Source organism: Cupressus sempervirens, chromosome 6 (genome assembly GCF_028749045.1).
Source record: "Cupressus sempervirens isolate cs-2001-9-10 chromosome 6, ASM2874904v1, whole genome shotgun sequence".
Taxonomy (NCBI): domain Eukaryota; kingdom Viridiplantae; phylum Streptophyta; class Pinopsida; order Cupressales; family Cupressaceae; genus Cupressus; species Cupressus sempervirens.
In genome coordinates, this window is record NC_143123.1 from 368,881,695 (window position 1) to 368,905,526 (window position 23,832).

Sequence of the window (23,832 nt, forward strand, 5' to 3'; positions counted from 1 at the left end):
CCAAAAACCAAAAACAAATAAGTCTTGCAATTTTAGTACACACCCAACACCTTATGAAAGCAAAATGAACTCAAGTCTTCGTTAACTTAAATTTGAGTAAGAATGAGCTTATGGTATACCTAAAACGTGGGTTGAGGAAATATCCTGTTGCATGAATGGGTTGGTGGAGCTGATTATTCCACCTTCTATCAATGATCTGCCAAATGGGTTCATATTTGATGCTTTCCCCCTTGTAGTAATTTTTGACAGATTCTTTGGCCTTGTCCATGGCCTCATATAGTTCACCCATTGGCGTTTGGTCTCCATCAATCAAACGCAAAACTTTTACTAAAGGCTCAGACACCTGCAATATAAATTTGAAATTAGTTGACAAGTTACAAAATTATTATTTACTTGAGTTACAGACTTAGTATGTTATAAAGTTGTAAAGTGTAAACTAAAACTTAAAATTTTGTAGTTACCTTTACTATTTCATCAGCCTTATTTGCAAAATATTTATCAAACACAATCCGCACAACATTCTCTCCTTCACTCTTCTTTGAAAATGTGGAATCAAGCCATTTTTTGGAAACAAACATTTGCTTCAAAGAAACCAAATTATCGAGAATGCTTTGCAATGTCAAGAAAATCGTTGCAAACCTTGTGACGGTAGGCTTGACAATTTCTTTGCCATAAGTGTGCTCTCTCATCAGGCTAAGGACCCATGGGTGATTGTATATGTATTTTATCACCTGCCTTGCATCCTCCACAATTGGAGTGACCCACTCAAGTTTGCCCATGTCCTCCAAAAGAAGGTCAAGGACATGTGCTGCACACGGGTCTAAGAGAGAGTGGGGTGCCTCTGTTGTAGGAGTTTTCCTGCCAATTGTAAAAGCAAATACTAATTAGTTTCCAACTTTTCAAAAATATCAAACTATTAAAAATTCTTCTTGTGAAATTCACAATGCACATGTAACATAAAATTACAGTTTACCTAGTGATACATATGCAACAGCATTGTCTGTGATGAATTGAACCACATTTTCAATGCCAATCTATAAGACCATGTTCTCCAACATCAATGCCAATGTCTGAGCATTTTTTACCTTGCTGGAGGCATCGATTGATTTCAGGAACACCACATTATCATTATAGCAGGCCAAAAAATTAGTTATGGTCCTGCTCTTCCCATTCGTCCACCTGTCAGAAAGAATGGTGCAACCAAATTTTGTCCATTCTTGTTTCTGTTCCTCATCAAATTCTTTGGCCCTTTCAATAATAGTTCCAATAAGCCTACAAAAACAAAATTTAGTTATGTCTTAGATTCTTAGTAATTTTAAATTGATTTAGACTTTAGTAATCAACATTCTAATTTCTAGATAAATTAATTAAAATTTAGAATTAAGTAAAAAGTTAAAAATTAAAAGGAAATTGAGTGTAATAAAATTATTCGCTTACCTGCCACCCAACACAAAATGAGAAGGGGACTTGTACCCCTTTCCTGCAACTGTCAACCTTGTGGCCAAAGCCTCCCAATAGGGACTGTCAACAACACTAATAGGAAGGTTGTTGAAAACCTAGAAATCTGCTAGTGCATTGTCGACCTGGTCATGGACCTCCTTATTCCATCTAGTGGCCTCTAATGAAGGTTGTGCACTAGGTGTGTGCCTTAGCACAAAATAGCTCCCTATCCCAAAAGCACTTGCTGATCCTGATGGTGCGGAAGTGCTAGGAGGTGTAGGAGTGGGAGTGGGAGCGGAACTCGTGAAAGAAAAACCACCATGTTTGCAGACACGTGGCCCACGATAAGAGCCAGCCATGCTCTTAATGGCTGCCTCCTCCTGAACATCAACGAAACTGCCCTGGGTCTCTGCTATGGCTGCCCTGACATGCAATTTATTCCGCTCTCTTTGCAATTTTTTTTGCTCTCCAGCTGCGAGCAAGGCATTTGCAAACCTTTTTATTTCTTCTGTTGTACTCTCACAAGGATTTGTATCATGTTTTGAGATCCCTGCGATGTGATATTTGAACCGGTAAATGCCCTCGGAAATTACTTTTTCACATCGAATGCAAATCACCTTGGTTGGTTCATCGAGTGCTTCATAGGCATATTTCCATGCTTGATCTCTCGCATTCTTTGGCTTGGTGCCAATGTAGCCTGAAGGGCATGGAGTCAATGGCCATTTGTCTGCCATTTAAAACTGCTGCGGGTTGCCTTACGCATACAAATTAAAAAAAAAAAACTATAAATAAATTATAACAAGATCAAAGTTAACAGTTAAACAAAGAATTCAAGCAACATTCCAATAACAACGCCACTAAATTGAAATCTAAATAACATTCAAACAAACTAGCTGCTAGGGTTTCAAATTTTTCAAAAAAGTGCAAATTTCTAACATAAATTCGATCTAGAATGGAAAAAAGTGCAAATGAATGCATTTAATCTTGCTTACATTCATCAAATGCATTCCTAACTAATTAGGAATGTATTTTTATCCATTTACATGCAAGAAAAAAGAATACAATCTCCTGCAAAAATAAAAAACAAAGATTCAAATCACTTACCTAGTAATGAAGAAATCGAATCAAAAGGCCTCCAAATGCACTCCATTCCTCCTCTTGCCTGCCAAGAACTCCTCTATCCTCTCCTCTCCAAATGCCCTAAGCAATTTAAAAACCGAATGAAAAAAATATGTTTTTTTGTCACTTTATGTGATTGCCGGGCGTAGGCGATTTTTTTCCAAGAAATCGCAATTTTTAGGCGATTAATCGCCTATTAATCTGTGATTTTTTTGAACTGCAAAAAAATCACGATTTTTGGGGCGACTAAATCGTTGGCCCCAAAAAATCGCGATTTTTTCTAGTAGATACTCACATCTATGGTGTTTGCCATAGTAGATTTAAATAGCTGCTATACAAATACCACCCAACAATTTAGTCAGAAATGACTGAGATTTTCTTTTAAAATTATATAAAAATTCAGTTAAATTTAAATAATTTTACTTAATAAAGTATTTGCATTCTATAAGATACTATTTTTGAACTCTCCACTAGACACAACAATTAGCTAACCTCTTAAGTATATCATTTTAAATTTTTCTGATCGGTAAGAGGCCGAAGCCAAGACTAATTATTATGTATTGTTATTAATTATTATTTTATTAAGCACGGGTAGATTCGAACCTAAGACCTCTTTGATAAAAGGCTCACAATTTACCGTGTGTTGTAGGCTCTTGCCTATTCTTTATTTTAAAATTATTATTTATATTATAAAATTTCAAAATTATATATAAGAATATAATAATATAAACTAGTTTCATTTATATAATATTTAGTATTTATTATATAATAATACTATATAGTAATATACTAAAAAATATTAATCAAAATTGAATACAATATTAATGCATATGCATCATTTAAATATTTTAATATGCATATAACTACCTACATTTTGTGTTTTAATATAGTTTTGATTTTAACAAAACTATTGAAATGGATGAATTGTGTTTAATCGCGTACAATTTTACAAAACTATAAAAAAAAATGAAGGAAAATACCTCTAGGTTGTTGCAGCCTCTGTTGCAAAGTCAAATGGTGTCTTCTACCTTTGCAAACCATCATGCTACCTTTGCAAACTGAGCCTTTGCAGCCGTGAAAGCAAACATGAAAGCAAACCCAGCCGCAAACATGAAAGCAAATGCAGGTGTGAAGAAGAGAAAGCAGCCATGGGAAGAAGAAAATGAGGAAAAGCAGATGCGCGAAACAAAAATTAGGTTTTCCTCATTTGAAAAGTCAAACCTAGGCTCGAATCTACTTGGAGTTTCCTGCAAATCACCCCATCAGCTCGAAATACGACCAAAAACGACTGCAAACAACTTGAAATGATTTACATGTCAAAATAATGTACCGTGTTCGTGCCCATAGGGATTCAGACCAGATTTCGACTCTGAATCGTTTCGTTTCTAGAGTTGATGGGCTTAGGGGGCCGATTCGATTACTTAGCATTTACATGAGTGCCTAACGTGGCCTAGTAGTTGGGATCCAACAACCTTAGATCTTTGCATGTTTCCCCCAAGTTACATGATGGGGGTGCTTGTGTGAAAAGGGTGTTCTAGCCAACAAATTCATCACCTAGGTCCTAATCACGTATTACTTAAGTTTACATAGGGAACACAAAAAACTCTTCCCACTTTAAGTGGATAGTTGTCACTTTGCTAACTTTAGTGGATAAGTTATCACTTTATATCATAAGATTAAGACACTTGTCATAATCTTATGCTATCATATGTCTCACCTTGGCCTATAGAATTAGGGGTCTCTCATTTATTGACCCTAGATCTTGTTTGGCTATGTCCATAGCCAAAGTTTATAATTTTTACCCTAGGCTTATTATGGTTGTGTTCGGTTGTAAAAATATAGATATATCAAGATATAAATTTAACTATATTAATAGTAAATTTTAATTGTATATACATACATATGCACATTCAAGGAAGTTGGCCTTTTAAGTGTGGTGTAGGTCATGATAGATGTGGCTTGTGTGTAGGGTAATTGCAAAGTTGGTTAAATCTGCCTATAAACACATTTTTCAGAGCTCTTATGTGCATGCCATGATCAAATTGTTGAAGGGCATGGGAAGAATTAATCAAATCAACTAAGTTTTACCCCGGTGCGGCGGTGCGGGGGGACGTCGAGACAAGTTTCGGGTGCGGGAAAAAAATAGCCTCAATTTGGGGATGGCAAGGGGACGGTGGGGGAGCGAAGGGGGGGTTCGGGGGGGGGGAGGAGAGGGAGTGGGGGGAGGGTGTTGCATAGTATATATATAATATTATTAATATATATGATTGAAAATGCTACTTATGAAATGATACTTCAATATATTATATAATATATAACAATGTAACATTAACATATCAAATATAGTTGACTACAATGAATAGAGAAAATTAAAATGTGATTCACAAACCATAATTTCAAACTTGAAACTTGAAATTTCATAACCATTACTATTACTAATGACCATTTGACAAATTAACTTAGTTTAAGATGCAAGATTCAAAATTTATTGTTCAAAAATGATTTTATGAATATCATATATCATAAAGATGCTCATGATGACAAATGAGCTGAATAGCATGAAACAATGAAATAATAATAATGTATCATAGCCATATCAAAGTGAGTATAATCAACAAAATGACAAAATGCCAATAATGAGAATGGATGATTCTCAAGTGCTCTCTAATCATCCCCTATGCCGAAGTCCTCATCACTGGAACTACTAGACTCCTCCTGGGTAAGATCCTGATCCTCTAAAGGAACACCAACTAGCCCTACATTGGCTTTTGCATCGGCATCCTCATCAATCTGAGCTGGATCCTCTGGCTCCACATCCCATCGTGTTGCAGGGCTCTCCTTGTACTCGCATGTCTTGTGATCTTTGAGCTGCAAGTGACCATGTACAACAACCAGCTTCTCCGCTCTCTTAGAGGTAAGTTTGTTCCTCTTAACAGAGTGAATGAAGCTATAGGTGGACCAATTCCTCTCTGCAGTTGAGGAGCTAGACACCTGAGATAACAAAGTTGAAAGTTACAATTTACAAGTTACAAACAAATGTTCATACAATTTGTAACAAATGATAAATGGTAAATCGATGATTAATAATTATTGAATCAATGAATCATAAATTAAAATCAGCAAGGTAAAACTCTTCAAGTTAAGATTGTAAAGGGCTGGAATTAGTTATTAGTATTACAAACCTGAGAAAGCAGTCGAATGGCTAGTGAGGTGATCTTTAACTTTTGTGACCCATGACATTTCCACCACAAAATGGGATTCTTTTGTGCCATGGTTTTGAGATCCACCTTTGCAATATCCGAGTATCCTACAAGTTACAAGTTTTAAAGTTTACAACATAATATTAAAATTATAAATAACTTAAATAAAGTTATAACTTATAAGTAAAGTAACAATTAATTATTAAATATTAAAAGAACTTATAATTATAAAGAGTTTAAAGCACTGAATCAAGATTTAAGGATTACCTAAAAAACTAGCAAATTCAGACCACTCGGTGTGAATCTCACTAGCAGTCTCAGTATCATACATTTTGGCAATGCATCGAAAGAACCCATTCTTCACCTCATCATCCCGAAGTGCTGTGACTCTACCAGGCCTAGGTATGTACCACTTCGGGTTCAATGCATAGGCAGCCATGTGCAAAGGAGTGCTCAACTTCTCCCACCTGCAGTGAATGATAGGTTCAATGTGCTCCGTATAGAATGCTAGAGTGGGGTCTCTCTCACACACAACAACCCTCATCTGCCCAAGCATTGGAATCAATGCACTCATAAACCTCTCCAGGGCTAGGTGAATTTGCATCTCCATACCTGATCACCTGAAACACTGGAGTAATGATGGAGACTGTGTATTTTGCATCACTCCAAAACTGATCACTTTTCACGGTCTCCTTTACCCTCTTCCCCTGCTTTGTTCTGGACTCAGGCCATCGATTCCATTCTTGTGTCATAACCATGAGTTGCAATGGCTCTTGCAACTCAATCATTCTCTCGAAGAGAATATAATATGATGCATACCTGGTCTCAACTGGTTTCAGGAATTGCTTCTTTGCGAAGCTCCTGAAAAGTGCATGTGATGTATGGTGATTGCAGATAAACATCTGCACCTCTCTCCCATCATTAACCACCTTTCTAATCCACTCTATTTTCCTTATGTCTTTGAGTGCATTGTTCATGGCATACACACAACATGGAGTCCACCAAATATGCCTATAAGCTGCCTCAACAAGCCTCTTTGCAGCTTTGCACACATGTGCTGCATCTGTCACAACTTGGACCACATTTTGTGGTCCAACCTTCTCAATGGCTTCCCTAAGCACATGAAACTGAAAATCAACATCTTTACGATGCCCTGAACAATCAACTGCCTTCAAAAAATATGGGCCCTCCGTGCATGTAACCATAATGTTGATGAGTGGATGATGACTAATGTCCATCCACCCATCCACGATAATGCTGCAACTTGACTCCATCCAACATGCTTTCATTTGCTCCATCAAGATCCCAACCTTGTCATAGGCTCTATCCAACACTGTAGTCCTCAACTTGTGGTCACCTGGTGGCACATATGATGGCTCTCCCTCATTCACTGCCATGGTCATCATCCTCACAAAATAGGGAGATCGAGCCACATGTGTAGAGATGCCATTGGCAAAGAAGAAATCACGAACAACATCATCTAACTGGTCCTTTGCATGCATGTTAAATAAATGAGCAATGGGGTTACTATCAGTACGACTTGTTGTTGCTTTTCGTTTCCCCCTACTGCTTTCCCTTGCTCAACTCTGTGTAGGTGAGGAGAATGATGGTGTAGGTGACACAGTCCCTGCTCTTTGATGCAAGATACGAGTAGATGTATCTCGCTGCCCCTGTAATTGCTGTATATGCTGTACCTGTTGCCTAGCAGACAAAGATCTAGGCACTGGAACAACACTATCATCAGGAATGCTCCATAGTTTATTCACTTCAATTCTGTATCTGACGTTCTCAGGATTTGATAAGAACATGCATGGGTTCACACCATAGCCACTCCAAAAAAGGTGTGAATTAACTCTTGTAATGCTGCCAAACCATTCTGCTCCACATATATTGCACTTTCATTTGCGTGTGCCACCCCTTGAAGGTGTAAGGTGTGTAATTTTTGTAGCAAACTGTTTAAGAGGGGACTTTGGGTCATAAGGACCCCTAGCATACTTCCTCAAAATCTCTGAAGGGCAATCAGTAGAAGGCACCCCTGGTGCAACATAAGGAGGCTCTTCCTCAGGCTCAAATTGACCAACTATATCAGCACCATGATCACTTCCTTTATACTCAGGTTCAGGCTCATAATCAGATGCACTTGGCTCATTAATTTCCATGTCTTCTGCACTTTGGCTGGATCTAGAAGCCATTTATAAAACTGCATTTCAAAAAATGAAAATAAAATTATAAAAATGATCATGATACATTGATAAGAAGGACATGATTTCCACAGCAAGTCAAATTGTGATGTGAATATCAGGATTTAACTGTGTGATTTTGAGTCAAACTCGATGACCCATGTTTCATGAGTAGTGATTCAACATGAATCCATCTCTCATGAGAATAAATGGAACACTTAGCACTCATTGGATCTAGGTGATGCTCACAGGGGTGAAGCACCGGGACTTCCCGGGAGGTCACCCATCCCAGTACTACTCCAGCCTGAGCGCGCTTAACTACGGAGTTTCCTCCATTAATCTGGGACACTCGACCAAACTGAAAGTCGATGAAGGTACCTTGGTGTCCGACAGTGTAGGGCGACCATTGTTGCAAAGTATGGCTGCCAATGATGCAGTCATATTGGTCGACGGGAAACTGGAGAAAAGTAACAACACAAGTTTGCGAAGCAAACTGGATAGGGATATGTGCTTGGAAACGTATTGGATTGTTTGAATGGGTGACTGAATGTATGCTGGTAGAAGTGGGAACCCAACAATCTAATGGAAAGGCTTCCTTTCGGGCGAGATTACAGTCTGCGCCGGAATCTAAAAGAGCACATAGCTGATATGGCTTTAACCCAGAAAGTTTAATAGTTAACAGAAATGCTGGGCAAGGATTTTTCATACCTCTCTGGTAACCGAACACTTGCTTCGGTTCTTCTTCTGTAGACTGCAGATGAATGCTGGAATCTGCAGGTTCACTTATTGCTTCTTCAGGGATTGGTTCCTGAATTAATTCACTTTCTAGAAGCAATTTGTCGAAAGCAGTCAAGGAACTACTGCTAGCTTCATATTCTTTTAGCTCAGCTTGAATTTGATGGATCTCACGAAAGATATCGGCTTTTGCTTGATACAAAAAAGCCAATCTTTGAGATAGCCATTCCTTACGTGAAGCTTTGGCAAAAGCTTGTTGTCCTTGTTCATTAGGCACGTAGCCATGAGAACTAGATCTGGAACTTTGACCTGGAGCATCAGGATCATATGCAGGTAAGATCTCTTCTTGTTCCCGTAACAGGAGTTTATTCCGTTGCTCTTCCAAGGAGGCTAATTCTTTCTTTATCTGTTCAAACTGGTAGGGAGTCATGAACTCCTCTCTTCTTTTCAGCAACTGATTGCTGCGAGCTTGTATTCTGTCAAGCTCCTGTTGAGGGGTCAATTTCAACCATTGAGGGTTGATTTGACTGAGGGATCGATGTCGGTCTGTGAGACGATCAGCTCGGTGATACATATTGCAATAGAAAGAGATTTCTGATTGATTGTCTTCATCTGGTGAGAAGAAATGATCACTTTCTTCGTCAGTAGATTCTGATGTAATATGCAAGTGTCGAACTTGCATGATATCTTCGTCACTGTCTGACGAGCTTTCTTCAATGCAAAAGTCTTCAGAATCACTGGCATCTGAAACAATTGAGACTGGTTCATTCAAGAGATTAGCAGATTGTAAAGCGCGAACGCGCTTACCTTTCTTGTCTCGATCTGGGCATTTATTTGCAAAGTGTTCTCCTTTGCAAATGTAGCAGGTAGGCTTGAAATCTTTTCTTTTTATCTTGCCTTTTCTTCTCAGGAACACTTTCCTTCGTTTTCTGAATTTAGGCTTATCTTCATAAGACCTATGAGCTTTGTATTTCTTGAAGGTCTTAGACTTTGATCTATGTTTATCACAGCCATAGGAAGTAGACTGGCAGTGACAGAGTCCAGCTTTGAGGTAAGGGAGTACCTCTTTCTTCTTTCTGCGATTCTGCTTTTCGCTACAAAGATCGCTGTTGATTTCTTTTATAAATTGACAAAGCTGTGGAAAGGTTACATCATTTATACTCATATCTGGAGTATTCATTATACTATACAAAATCTTTTCCCTATAAAAGGATTGCAATTGTAAGGGAAAACCATTAAGGAACGTATTATACATCCAAACATTGTTATTAGTTTGGCCAGATCTATAGAAGTTGGTGTACTGATCGCTACAGTATTGATCCAACTTACTCATATCACAAATCCTATTCTCTGTGAATTTTTTCAGTGCTGCACGCTGCTCATTATCATGTTGACCCACGAACATTCTGTAGAGAGCACTACTAACAGTAGTAACACCGGCATTGATGAGGTCATCTTTGTAATCCGTTGGGAGACTGTCCCAAGCACTTCTTGCAATGCCTGTAAGGGCATTCAGACCTTTTCTTATAGCCTGATCTGGTGTCATGTTAGCGGCGTAGATGGCATTATCCATCCAGGTTCGTAGTGCATCCAGTGTTGCTTTATTCTTCACAGGGTCATAGCTGTCGAGATTGATGTACGGAGGTACATTCTCGTTGAAGGCATACAGCTGATCATAGGGGTCTTGAGAGACCATGTTTACTTGTTTCCAAGTCCCAGTCTTAGAATCATATTCCTGTGGCTTAGGCTGAGGGACATGGATGACTAGAGCTTTACCAGAATGTAAGGCTTTCAACCTTTGATGATCTGCCTGAGAGCTAGGAAAGCTACTTGGTGGTTTGGCAGGCGGAGGTTGTGGTAAAGCATTTAATTTATCAGTCACAATATCCTTAACAGATTGTAGGCTACTATGGATGCCTTGTGCATCTGCAAGTTGCTGCGAGCATACCTGTGTAGTAGTCTGTTCAATGACTGATAGCTTCTTAGCAATAGTCTGTGTCGTTGTAGTGATGCTTTGTGCTGTAGTGGCTATGCTGTGTGATGTTGCAGACAAAGAAGACAGACGATTGGTACTATCTGCCCACCACGCTTCGCTAGAGGCGCGAAAGCTTGCAACCCCATTTGCAAAACCTTCACCAAGTGTTGTGCCTTATGAACCATTCATTAGAAAGCCCCTTAAGCTCATCAATTGATAAGTAGGACATGATTTCCACAGCAAGTCAAATTGTGATGTGAATATCAGGATTTAACTGTGTGATTTTGAGTCAAACTCGATGACCCATGTTTCATGAGTAGTGATTCAACATGAATCCATCTCTCATGAGAATAAATGGAACACTTAGCACTCATTGGATCTAGGTGATGCTCACAGGGGTGAAGCACCGGGACTTCCCGGGAGGTCACCCATCCCAGTACTACTCCAGCCTGAGCGCGCTTAACTACGGAGTTTCCTCCATAGTTAAACCCAAAGCTTGCAACCCCATTTGCAAAACCTTCACCAAGTGTTGTGCCTTATGAACCATTCATTAGAAAGCCCCTTAAGCTCATCAATTGATAAGTAGGACATGATTTCCACAGCAAGTCAAATTGTGATGTGAATATGACTTGTTGTGGAAATCATGTCCTACTTATCAATTGATGAGCTTAAGGGGCTTTCTAATGAATGGTTCATAAGGCACAACACTTGGTGAAGGTTTTGCAAATGGGGTTGCAAGCTTTGGGTTTAACTATGGAGGAAACTCCGTAGTTAAGCGCGCTCAGGCTGGAGTAGTACTGGGATGGGTGACCTCCCGGGAAGTCCTGGTGCTTCACCCCTGTGAGCATCACCTAGATCCAATGAGTGCTAAGTGTTCCATTTATTCTCATGAGAGATGGATTCATGTTGAATCACTACTCATGAAACATGGGTCATCGAGTTTGACTCAAAATCACACAGTTAAATCCTGATATTCACATCACAATTTGACTTGCTGTGGAAATCATGTCCTACTTATCAATTGATGAGCTTAAGGGGCTTTCTAATGAATGGTTCATAAGGCACAACACTTGGTGAAGGTTTTGCAAATGGGGTTGCAAGCTTTGGGTTTAACTATGGAGGAAACTCCGTAGTTAAGCGCGCTCAGGCTGGAGTAGTACTGGGATGGGTGACCTCCCGGGAAGTCCCGGTGCTTCACCCCTGTGAGCATCACCTAGATCCAATGAGTGCTAAGTGTTCCATTTATTCTCATGAGAGATGGATTCATGTTGAATCACTACTCATGAAACATGGGTCATCGAGTTTGATTCAAAATCACCCAGTTAAATCCTGATATTCACATCACAATTTGACTTGCTGTGGAAATCATGTCCTACTTATCAATTGATGAGCTTAAGGGGCTTTCTAATGAATGGTTCATAAGGCACAACACTTGGTGAAGGTTTTGCAAATGGGGTTGCAAGCTTTGGGTTTAACTATGGAGGAAACTCCGTAGTTAAGCGCGCTCAGGCTGGAGTAGTACTGGGATGGGTGACCTCCCGGGAAGTCCCGGTGCTTCACCCCTGTGAGCATCACCTAGATCCAATGAGTGCTAAGTGTTCCATTTATTCTCATGAGAGATGGATTCATGTTGAATCACTACTCATGAAACATGGGTCATCGAGTTTGACTCAAAATCACACAGTTAAATCCTGATGTTCACATCACAATTTGACTTGCTGTGGAAATCATGTCCTACTTATCAATTGATGAGCTTAAGGGGCTTTCTAATGAATGGTTCATAAGGCACAACACTTGGTGAAGGTTTTGCAAATGGGGTTGCAAGCTTTGGGTTTAACTATGGAGGAAACTCCGTAGTTAAGCGCGCTCAGGCTGGAGTAGTACTGGGATGGGTGACCTCCCGGGAAGTCCCGGTGCTTCACCCCTGTGAGCATCACCTAGATCCAATGAGTGCTAAGTGTTCCATTTATTCTCATGAGAGATGGATTCATGTTGAATCACTACTCATGAAACATGGGTCATCGAGTTTGACTCAAAATCACACAGTTAAATCCTGATGTTCACATCACAATTTGACTTGCTGTGGAAATCATGTCCTACTTATCAATTGATGAGCTTAAGGGGCTTTCTAATGAATGGTTCATAAGGCACAACACTTGGTGAAGGTTTTGCAAATGGGGTTGCAAGCTTTGGGTTTAACTATGGAGGAAACTCCGTAGTTAAGTGCGCTCAGGCTGGAGTAGTACTGGGATGGGTGCTTCACCCCTGTGAGCATCACCTAGATCCAATGAGTGCTAAGTGTTCCATTTATTCTCATGAGAGATGGATTCATGTTGAATCACTACTCATGAAACATGGGTCATCGAGTTTGACTCAAAATCACACAGTTAAATCCTGATATTCACATCACAATTTGACTTGCTGTGGAAATCATGTCCTACTTATCAATTGATGAGCTTAAGGGGCTTTCTAATGAATGGTTCATAAGGCACAACACTTGGTGAAGGTTTTGCAAATGGGGTTGCAAGCTTTGGGTTTAACTATGGAGGAAACTCCGTAGTTAAGTGCGCTCAGGCTGGAGTAGTACTGGGATGGGTGACCTCCCGGGAAGTCCCGGTGCTTCACCCCTGTGAGCATCACCTAGATCCAATGAGTGCTAAGTGTTCCATTTATTCTCATGAGAGATGGATTCATGTTGAATCACTACTCATGAAACATGGGTCATCGAGTTTGACTCAGAATCACACAGTTAAATCCTGATATTCACATCACAATTTGACTTGCTGTGGAAATCATGTCCTACTTATCAATTGATGAGCTTAAGGGGCTTTCTAATGAATGGTTCATAAGGCACAACACTTGGTGAAGGTTTTGCAAATGGGGTTGCAAGCTTTGGGTTTAACTATGGAGGAAACTCCGTAGTTAAGTGCGCTCAGGCTGGAGTAGTACTGGGATGGGTGACCTCCCGGGAAGTCCCGGTGCTTCACCCCTGTGAGCATCACCTAGATCCAATGAGTGCTAAGTGTTCCATTTATTCTCATGAGAGATGGATTCATGTTGAATCACTACTCATGAAACATGGGTCATCGAGTTTGACTCAAAATCACACAGTTAAATCCTGATATTCACATCACAATCATGATACATTTCAGCCCAAGTAAAAATAATTTAAAACTTAAAATTTTACTATTTAATTTTAGCATTTACTATTTAAAAATTTAAAGTACTAAAAAATGAAGCTAAATACTAAAAGTAAATACTAAATAAAAATATGGCAATATGGCATATGCTGAAACGTTTTACTAAGTTACTTTCAAGTTTCAAGTTTCATTCTTGAATCTTGTTGATAGTTGAATCTTCTTAGTTCTATGATTTTTTATTTTATTAACTATATTAATTTTTAGTTTTAAAAATTTTTCATTGTTTTTAAAATAAAAATATGGCAATATGGCATATGCTGAAATGTATTTTACTAAATACGTTTCAGCATATGCCATATTGCCATATTTTTATTTTAAGAACAATGAAAAAACCTAAAAATTAATATAAATTATAAAATAAAAAATCATAGAACTAAGAAGATTCAACTATCAACAAGATTCAAGAATGAAACTTGAAACTTGAAAGTAACTTAGTAAAACTAAATAGGAAATACTAAATACTAAATTTAAAAATTATAAATTGATTTTTAAAACAAAAAAAACTAATTAAAATAAAAAAAACCCTACCTTGAAGGCTTGAACTTGAGGAAACACTTGCCAAATCAAACTTTCTTGCTCCTCTTGCTCCTCTTGATCTTGCAATCCCTTGCAAAACCACCCACTAATCTCTCACAAGCTCCTCCAAACACTTTTTCTCACTTAGCTCCTTGCTGCTCCAAAATGGTGAAATGAAATGATGAAATGAAAATGAGATCTATTGGTCTTATTAAGCCTTCAAATAGACCACATGGGACCCACACCCAATTAGGGTTAGCATACTTGAAAAACAAAAACAAAAAAAAAAGCAAAAAGTATTGTTTTTAAAAATTTTTTTGGGCCTCTTCTTGGCGCACCCTGTGAGCACCGAGAAGCACCCCGTGAGCACCCGAGGTGCACCCGCGCACTTGGGAAGCATCCGAGCACCACGTCCCACCCGGGTGCTCGACTTGTGCAGCTGCGAAAAAGCCGTTGGCGGGGGTGCTTGGGTGCGTGACGCACCCGCACCGGGCGCGCCCAGGTTTTGACCTGGGTGCACGCACCCGGGTTACATTGGGTTTACTTGATGTGAGAGGTGTATATGTTTAGTTGCAACCATCAAACATTTCATGCATGATTTTGAACCTTGATCATATATGCATGTTGCTTCATTCTCATGTAGAGGTTGATTGAAGTACAACAGCCTTTGCAACTAATGCTAATGACACATGGTTGGAGATAGTGCACTAAATTCAGGTTAGAGTGGGGGAGAGGATGTGGGAACTGGTGAAGGTTGATAGTATTTGGATATTCCAAATACATCCTTTCCATCATAGTACTAGTTTTATAGTGGTCAAATATGGGGACTCTAATGCTGCAAGTGGGGAGCCGAATGACTGCCTTGATACACATGCTTGGCCAAATTAAAGGCTCCACCTTGCATTTCTAGAGTGAGAAGCATTCTACCTAACGTTAAGCAGAGGTGGGAGAAGTTAACAAGCCTTGCACATAGTTGCATATGCATCAGACCTCAAGTTGTATGTATAAAGGTTTAGTGGAATTGTCGTCATGTAAATAGTAAGGTTAATACAGGCTTCATGAAATCAATTTAATGGATGTATAGTGTAATGGGGCCATCTTCATCTGCTGTGAGTGGATCAAATTCACCACATTCAAAGTCCCAAGAGAACCCAACTGGGTTGGCTATCTGCTTGTAGAATGTTTATTTTGGCATCTTCCGCTGTGGTGGTTTTCTGGGGACTCTACTTTTTTTAAATATATAAAAACAGTTTTACTTCAAAATTAATCACTCTATCTCTCATGAAAATAAACTGAACACGACATGAAGAAGGATGCTTACAGTAAGGTTCTACTATTCGAACAAGATATTAATTTATCCTTATTTTACTGATATTCATATAACTATTTATTTAATTAAAGAAATTAGTTTTCCACAATTCATAATAGATGCTGCTGTTGTTTCTGGTTTAGACTGTGTGTAATTTTTTTGCATCAATGTTTTGGATCACACACTATGATCCATCATCATCACACTTTCAAACCAGGAACAACAGCGACCACTATTAATTTGTTAAAGGTTCAGTACATGCCGTTTTGTTAGGTGATTGATAAGAAATTAAGAATTCATACATTCTGTTGAGAGATGTCCGAAATCATGTTGGGAAATCATGTTGGTAATTCCTTTGTTCCTTGTTCCTTTATAAAAAGATTGCATTTTGTGAAGCATGGAGGATAATTTTAATATTGACAAGGATTAGAGGGCATTCAAATGATGATGGATCAGAGAGTGATCCAAAATGTTGATGCAAAAAGTTTTCGCACAATCTAAACCAGAAACAAATGCAACTATTAATTTGTGAAAGGTTCAGTACATGCCATTTTTCTGGACGATCTATAAGAAACCATACATTCTTTGACATATTCCCTTTGAGAAAAGTTTGAAATCATCTTGGGGATTGCTTTGGTCATTTATTAAAATAATCCAGTTTGCAAAGCATCGGGAATAATTTCAATACTGACAAGAGTTATAGGGCATATAAATGGATTATTTGAACCCATAGTGTCAGAAACACTTAGCACACCCAGAAGAAGCCCCGGCACCTCTATGGTCTGTTTATTGAATCTCTTAGCTACACTCGTATGGTCTTTATCTCCATGAGGTTTCTATCATCCTGCTGATGGATCACTTTGTGTGATCTGAAACATTGATGAAAAATAGGCACACAATCTAAACCAGAAAAAACAGCAACAACTATTAATCTCTTATTAAAGGTTCAGTACATGCCATTTTGTTAGCTGGTTGATAAGAAATTATGCATTCTTTGACGCATTCCCTTTGAGAAATGTCTGAAATCATCTTGGGAGTTTGTTTGCTTCTTTATGAAAAGAATCCAGTTTCTAAAGCATGGAAAATGATCTCAATATTGACAAGGATTATAGGGCTTTCAAATGGATTATTTGAACCCATTAAATATGCAACACTTGCACACCCAGAAGAACACCTGGTACCTCTGTGAACTGTTTGTTGAATCTGAATTTCATTACCTTTGGGCTTTACTAGCTTTGCTGCTGTTTGTATTTTATTACTTTTTTCAAACACTGAAAACACAGCTCCAAGTGCAAACACAAAATTAAAAAAAAAAGATTCCTTGCTGTCTGAAACTTTGAATGGTAAAAAAATGCAAACATGTTTTGTCGAAATGTAACACTGGATAATGAATTTATATCAACCAATGTAGTTTTGATGGGTTCTTGTTTTCTTCTCACTGCTGTTCTTGTTTCTTTTCACCACTGTTCTCCTTTGTTCGTCTTCTCACAACATGCGAAATGGCAAAATGATTATTTGTTTTTAGGTGTTTTAGTTCTTTGTTTTAGATTTAATGTTGCTGTAAAATGTAAAGTGTGTGTGGGAACGTGTGAGGCTCCCACACCTCTTTTTGGCATTTTTTATATTTTTCTATTCTAAATTAGTTTTTTCAAAGTCTGAGCTGTAGGGGATGGCTAGCCATTCCTGGGATGGTTGGGGGATGTCTAGGCCTGCAGTCTTCCCTTGCTGCTTCTTGATCCCTATTTATTTTGATGCACTTCTTATTTTTCTTACACATAGCAAATGGTGGGGTAATGTTTTGTATATATTTTTGCACCCCAAAAATATTTCTTGTGAGGGACGAGGTAACAAATTAAAAGGGACATGTGTCTGGGGTACATAGGATTTACCTTTGCAAAGGCAAGCTACTATTGCAAAAAGGATAATATAGAAAGATACACTTCTCTGCAGAAATTCTGTGCACTTCTTTGAAAATAAATTAAGAATGTGCATTAACAAGTTCTTGATTCCTGATTTTCGGCATGTCAGATGCTTTTAGTTTGAGAAGCTTACTACCAAATTTAATAAGCATTGTTTAGACCTTTTTCTTTCCTGAGAATTTATATCCTATGTGCAGGTACCAAGCAAAACTCCAACAGAACTTGATGTATCTAGCTGCTATTGCTGATTCTCAGCCTCAAGTTCCTGCTGCACATGCTCAGGTTTGACTTGAGGAGAAGAGACTATCTATTGCTTTCAGTATCTTTCAGTTCATCATGCTTGTTGATTTTCATTCGTGTATTATTTATCCTTAAAAAAAGAATTATATCTGTTAATTGTCTTCGTCCAGATTACTCCTAATGCAGTTGTGCAGTCTGGTGGGCATTTCATGCAGCACCAGCAAGCACATCAGCAAGTCACTCCTCAGTCTCTGATGGCAGCTAGATCTTCCATGTTATATGCCCAGCAACCGATGGCTGCTCTGCATCAAGCCCAGCAGCAGCAGCAGCAACAACAACAACAATCTCTTCACAGTCATCTTGGTATAAGTTCTGGAGGAAGCAATGGTTTGCACATATTGCATGGTGACGCGAACCTGGGCGGTAATGGGCCTCTCTCATCTGTGGGCTTCCCTGACTTTCCGCGTGGGACTGGGGCCTCTGGTGAAGGCATTCAGGCCAATAGAGGCATGTGTATAGATCGTGGTGCAAATAAGCATGATGGTGGTGGAACAGAGAGTGCTCATCCAGGCCCTGGGGATGGGCGAGGGAGTTCAGCTGGAGGCCAGAATACAGATGGGTCAGAACAGTCGTACCTGAAAGCCTCAGAAGAAGGTAACTAGTTCGATTCTTTGAACAGTGTACCATTTCCTAACTTTTCCCTTGGGCAAGCTTGGAGATTCTGATTTCAAAAGAGTGTTGGTGGTTTACAAGCTTTCATAACATATTTTCTGACATTTTCCAACAATGATAGGATATCATGACAGGTTAACTTGTAGAAGAAGTTAATATAGTCTTGGTGACGATTGATGTAAAATTATGGCAACATGAGAACAGTGAATTGAGAATGTGTGCTGACAGTATTGTTCTGATGACATTATCACTTTAAAGTTGACCTCTGAATGAAATTGCTCTCCACTTCTCGTATAAATTTTGCGCATGGGAATATTATTTTTCCTAGCATTTAGAATGCAGTCCAACTTATTGGGTGCAAGTTATGTTGAATAGAATTAGGTTGCGAAATGGTCATATTGAATCGTGAATGCATGCTTCCTTTGTGTAGGACACCTTAATTTTTTTGGTCCTCTAGTTAGTAATGAGAGAAGGCAAATGTAACAAAGCTAATCCTGTCTCACTTATTTGTAGGAGACAATCAATGAAACTGAATTACATTTTTATAAACTGAATTACATTTTTATAAACACTTGGTATTATATTTTGATACCTTCTGTTTGGTGCATTTGAGGTCGTATGTCATAGATCCTTTGGAAAGTTGTGACCCAGGATGTATATGAATGCCGAAGCATATCTAGAAATGCTTGGCAAAAATTATCACAGGTTTGGTCATTTATGGACAAAGAAAACATTTGGTAATCATCATTGCAATAACATTTCATTCCAGGGGGGCAAATGGAGATTATTTTCAACATAACTTGTTCTTGATGAATTTGAACAAATTAATCTTTGTTGTCAAGTAGATCATTTCTTGTACAATAATCCGTACCATATGATTATTCCTTTTCCATACAACTTCTGCAAGTACCATATTGAGTTATGAAAGAGGTTCATATTCTGATTATGGACGGCTTCTATTTTATATCAGCAATGTGGATTGGGGATTTTGTTTCTGTTATATTCCACTAATATTTGAGCTGGAATGTAGGTTGCATATAGCCTGATTGATTACTGTTTGGATAGCATTCTTTTTGTGGATGAAGTATATATTTTTGTTAAAACTTTCAATAATATAAATATGAATCCCATGTCTACCAATTAAGAGAGATGTGTACTTTGGGCACCTTATTTGGATTGAACCAAAGAAAGGAACAAAAGTTTGTAAGATCACTATGTGCTGAACCAAAGTTTTCATTTTTGATGTTTGAAAACTAGGTGAAGGCTGTTATTTAGGAAACATACAAGAGGGGCTTTCAGAGCACAAGGGAAATTAGATTGGTTCATATTTCAATATTTTAGTTTTTTAAACAGGTATGCTCATAACGTGACTGCTTATCTTCAGTTTTATATGGGATGACCATTGGGTTGACTATAACATAGTTCCAAGAATCACAGCAATTCATGTGATTCGATTCAAGCCAAACGATTTTTTGTGAATTGGTGAATCGAATCAGTGATAAAGGGTTTATGAAATAAGCTGCTCACTAAACTTCAAGGGTTTTTTAAATTTGCCGATTCGTGGGTGATTCGATTCCGATTCATGGCCGATTCACGATTTGATTCGGCCTTGCCGAGTCCGATCCAATTCCGATTCTTGTTACTTTGGACTATAATACTGATTCTGAAAGTTTAATTGACATATTGTAATTGAACAATTAGCAAAAAGCTTCCAGCTAGGTTTGTGCTTGCTAAACAATGGGTTCAATCCCTTAATTATAAGGTCAAAAGTTTTATTCATAAATGGAAGTTTTTAGTGGATTAGATATGCCTTACGGCAATCATAATAGTCTGATATGCAGATAATGTATACTATGCATCTATTTCTCTTTAATAGATGACCAATTCAATACAAAGATGATTCTAGTTTATGTATTGTAAGAATTATTGACAATATTACCAAATGTATTGGATGTGATAACTTCAGTTTCTTCCATAAATACATTGATGTATAGTTCAATCTCCGTCTCAAGTATATTGCAACAATAAATTTAGATCCATTTGGAGTTTTATCCTTCTATCCAAAGGACTTGTAGAAGACAAATTCACTACAAAGAGTGGCGAGGAGGGGGAAGCGGGATGAATGTACTTATAAACTTTTACAACTTCTAATTTTAATCCAGACTGTGCTAGATTAACCCAATTACGTGTTCACACTCAACACCGACTCAAAATGTAGAGAAAACAATAGAAGGATTACTGAAGAACAATTTCAAATCTTCTGATATCTGAGTACTTAAATGATGCCAAATTTGACAGTAGCCAGGAAATCAAAGATTTTGGAAATGTTATACCTGTACCAAGATAAATTCAGAGAAATATATTAGTGCATCTACTGTTGATATTCAACGCATCACAATAAAAGCCCTTATTATGATCGCAATGGCACCTACACCTGTTATGTTTCTCTCACACACAATAAGCTGAGACGCATTATCTTCATAATTAATACCCTTTTCAGCAGTTTTATACTACTGTCAGTTAATTTCAATAACCTGAGATATTGTGCACACCAACATACAGACTGCTTTGAATACATTTACACACTTAATATAGACTTCATTTAGTTGGAGTTGTTCCAACTACCATTGCTAGCTATGAATGAATGACTGAAAGGGTTTTAATGACATCCACAAGACCACTGGTCTAAGGGACCAAAAGGCCAGTTAGGTAGCCTGCTACAATTTCTCCAGGTTGTTCCTTTTGCTGTGGATCTGTATTAGGAAGCTAGCTGCTTTGTGTAATCTTGTGGTCTCAAAAAGTTCCTTTAAGCTGCTTACCTGCATGCTATCTTTGTACTACTGCAAATATCTTCGTATGCAACACACTCCTTGACGAAGTGCCATTCCGTTTCCACCACTCTTACTGCAAAAAGTACAAGTTCTCTCTTCCCAACTGCAATATCCCAAATGGATATTATCCGATTTTATCTCAACAATAAAATTTCAGAATGCAAGCAGATAGTTCGTGTAATAAACTTTCAGATTAAAATGACAAATACTAATATAGAAGACCTCAAAAATTACTATTGTCTTATGATATTTAGCAATATAATATCATAATCAGCAAATCCATACAAATTCTCCGGAAAGACGTTATTCCTTTATACATCAGCAATGCCATGCCAGTAACAAACATCAAGTCCAATCTTAAAAACAAAAATATAGTCAGATTGAAAATAAATAGTGAAATACATTTGTAGACTCAAATGTGAATTCTGATTTGAATCCACCATGGATGATGAATGGAGGCTACATCCAATCCATCTAGAAAATGGCTTGAAAGTTGGCATGCTTAGGTCTGAAACAAGAGAAAGCTAGTAGCTTCCTAAAGTTCTCCAAAGAGAAATGAGCAAATACTGTTAACTATGGAGTCGGGACCTGCCATGTTGTGATTCCAAAAATGAGAATGCAATTCCTCTCACTAAGATCCTTGGATCCCATTCGAATATCAGAGTCTCTGTTGTGACTATAGGTTGCGCAACTCTGATTGTAAATCTCCAACTGTATAGCATTCCAACATGATCCACAAACTGTAAAACATATATTATGTTAACATCTGAGTCCCAAATCAGCTAGTGAACTTGATCTTGGGAGTAGTAATAGGTGATTGATGAATCTCCAACCTCGCAAATCAACGAACCAAATAAATAGATGCCCAACACACTGCCCAAATGCAAGGAAACCAACTCATCTCGACTCAAGATGTCACTATCATAACTCAGATCAACATAAAAAATGACAATGTTGTCACCAATAGGTCGTTGAATTGGAAAGGTAAACATCTCGTGTAAAATAAAGCACGTGTATTTCTCATCTGCATGAAACTCACTATCCCTTGTAGGCCAAGCCAAATATGAAAATGTACTAGTAGTCCAAGCAGGACAACCATTGATAACTGGAGTAGGTAGAAAGATAAAATCACCAATCAACAAGTTGAAAACTTCCATATCATAATAACTTAGTGATAAGTCTCTAGGTAAGCTGTAGAAACCCATTGGGCACACTAAGGACAACTTTGAATTATCTGCTTCACTATAAGTATCATCACTAAGATCAACATCTCCATCAATGAAATGTTGACCTCTACACATAGTTTTCGAAGTAAAGTCACATGATTCATCTTCTATCTCATGACATGGTGAAATCATGTTACTGTTGTAAAAATCAGAACTTATAGATTTGACCTTTTGCTGGTCCTTATGGTCTTCATTAGCAAAATGTGCCTCGTTAGGATGGGGAATGGTGGAAACATTGTTTTGGTTGTCATGCCCACAAATGGTATTGATTCCTTCAACAATTTGTGTTATCTCCATAGTTCTATTCTTTTGTTCATCTTCCCTGTGAATGGCTGCAATAGAATTCTGATATTCAGCTTGATTTAAGAAGTAATGTGTCATACTTAGTTGGAGACATAGCTCATTTATCTAAATTCTCTTTATCTTCAACATGTTTGATAGGTATATCCCCATCTTTGAGCCACTTCAAGTACAATCAAAGCCAAAAAAGAACTTGCTTTGTGTCATTGTTTTAAAATAGTCCATCTTCATGGAGAGGTACCTTTTCATTTCAAGACATCATGTAGGTAGACATCCTCATGAAAGTGCTTGTGAATAACAACTTCTAATTCACTAAATAAAATGCCAGAGCAATCCTTACCATTAACCATAGAGGAACCCTTCTCATAATCTTCACCATGTTGAAGCTGGACTAACGAGTCCTTAACTTTTTCAATGCTGATCTGTACTTCTTGAGTTGGCTCTTCTTCCTTGTCACCTTCACAAGTGTGATTAAGTGACTAGTTATGTCTGCAAGTAAAACAAACCTGCTCTTTTCTTATTCAATTCTTGCTCATTTTATGAGGTTCTACAACTTGTAAATCCCTTGCCCTTGGTTCTTGTTTAGCCTGATGTTGTTTGTACTTCTCAAGTTGACTTACATTGTTTGAGAACCTTGTTGACCAACTTATAAGCACTTTTTGAAGCCTTTTGTTCTCTAATTGAAGTTGCTAGCAACATTTGTAGTAGTGGCTACAAATGAGTCTCACTCTCATTAATTGTCATAACCATAATGTTTCGAATGCTTGCAATAACATCTTGATTGTGTTCTTCCTTAATTGTGCTCAATAGATTTTGAAACATGGTATGAATTAAATCATACAATCTTATGTCAAACATAATATTGTATAATCTGATTTTTGAAAATGACTTCAGTATAACAACTCTTCTAGGAAAATGACAACTATCGCTATCCCCAAGATTTTGAAAACTATCAAGAATAAGTTGTACT

General features: G+C 38.0%; 1 protein-coding gene across 2 annotated transcripts in view; it reads left to right on the top strand.

The window, feature by feature from the left end:
• The window catches only part of AN3 (SSXT family protein), a 108,007-nt gene extending 89,204 nt beyond the window's left edge, over positions 1-18,803 (top strand). For both annotated transcript variants that reach the window (XM_089788204.1, XM_089788207.1), the window contains exons 3-4: positions 17,791-17,875; positions 18,004-18,803. In XM_089788204.1, coding sequence (XP_089644330.1) covers positions 17,791-17,875; positions 18,004-18,495 — 577 coding nt within the window. In that variant the 3' untranslated portion in view covers positions 18,496-18,803. The remainder of the gene's footprint in view (positions 1-17,790; positions 17,876-18,003) is intronic.
• The last annotated feature ends 5,029 nt before the right edge of the window (positions 18,804-23,832 follow it).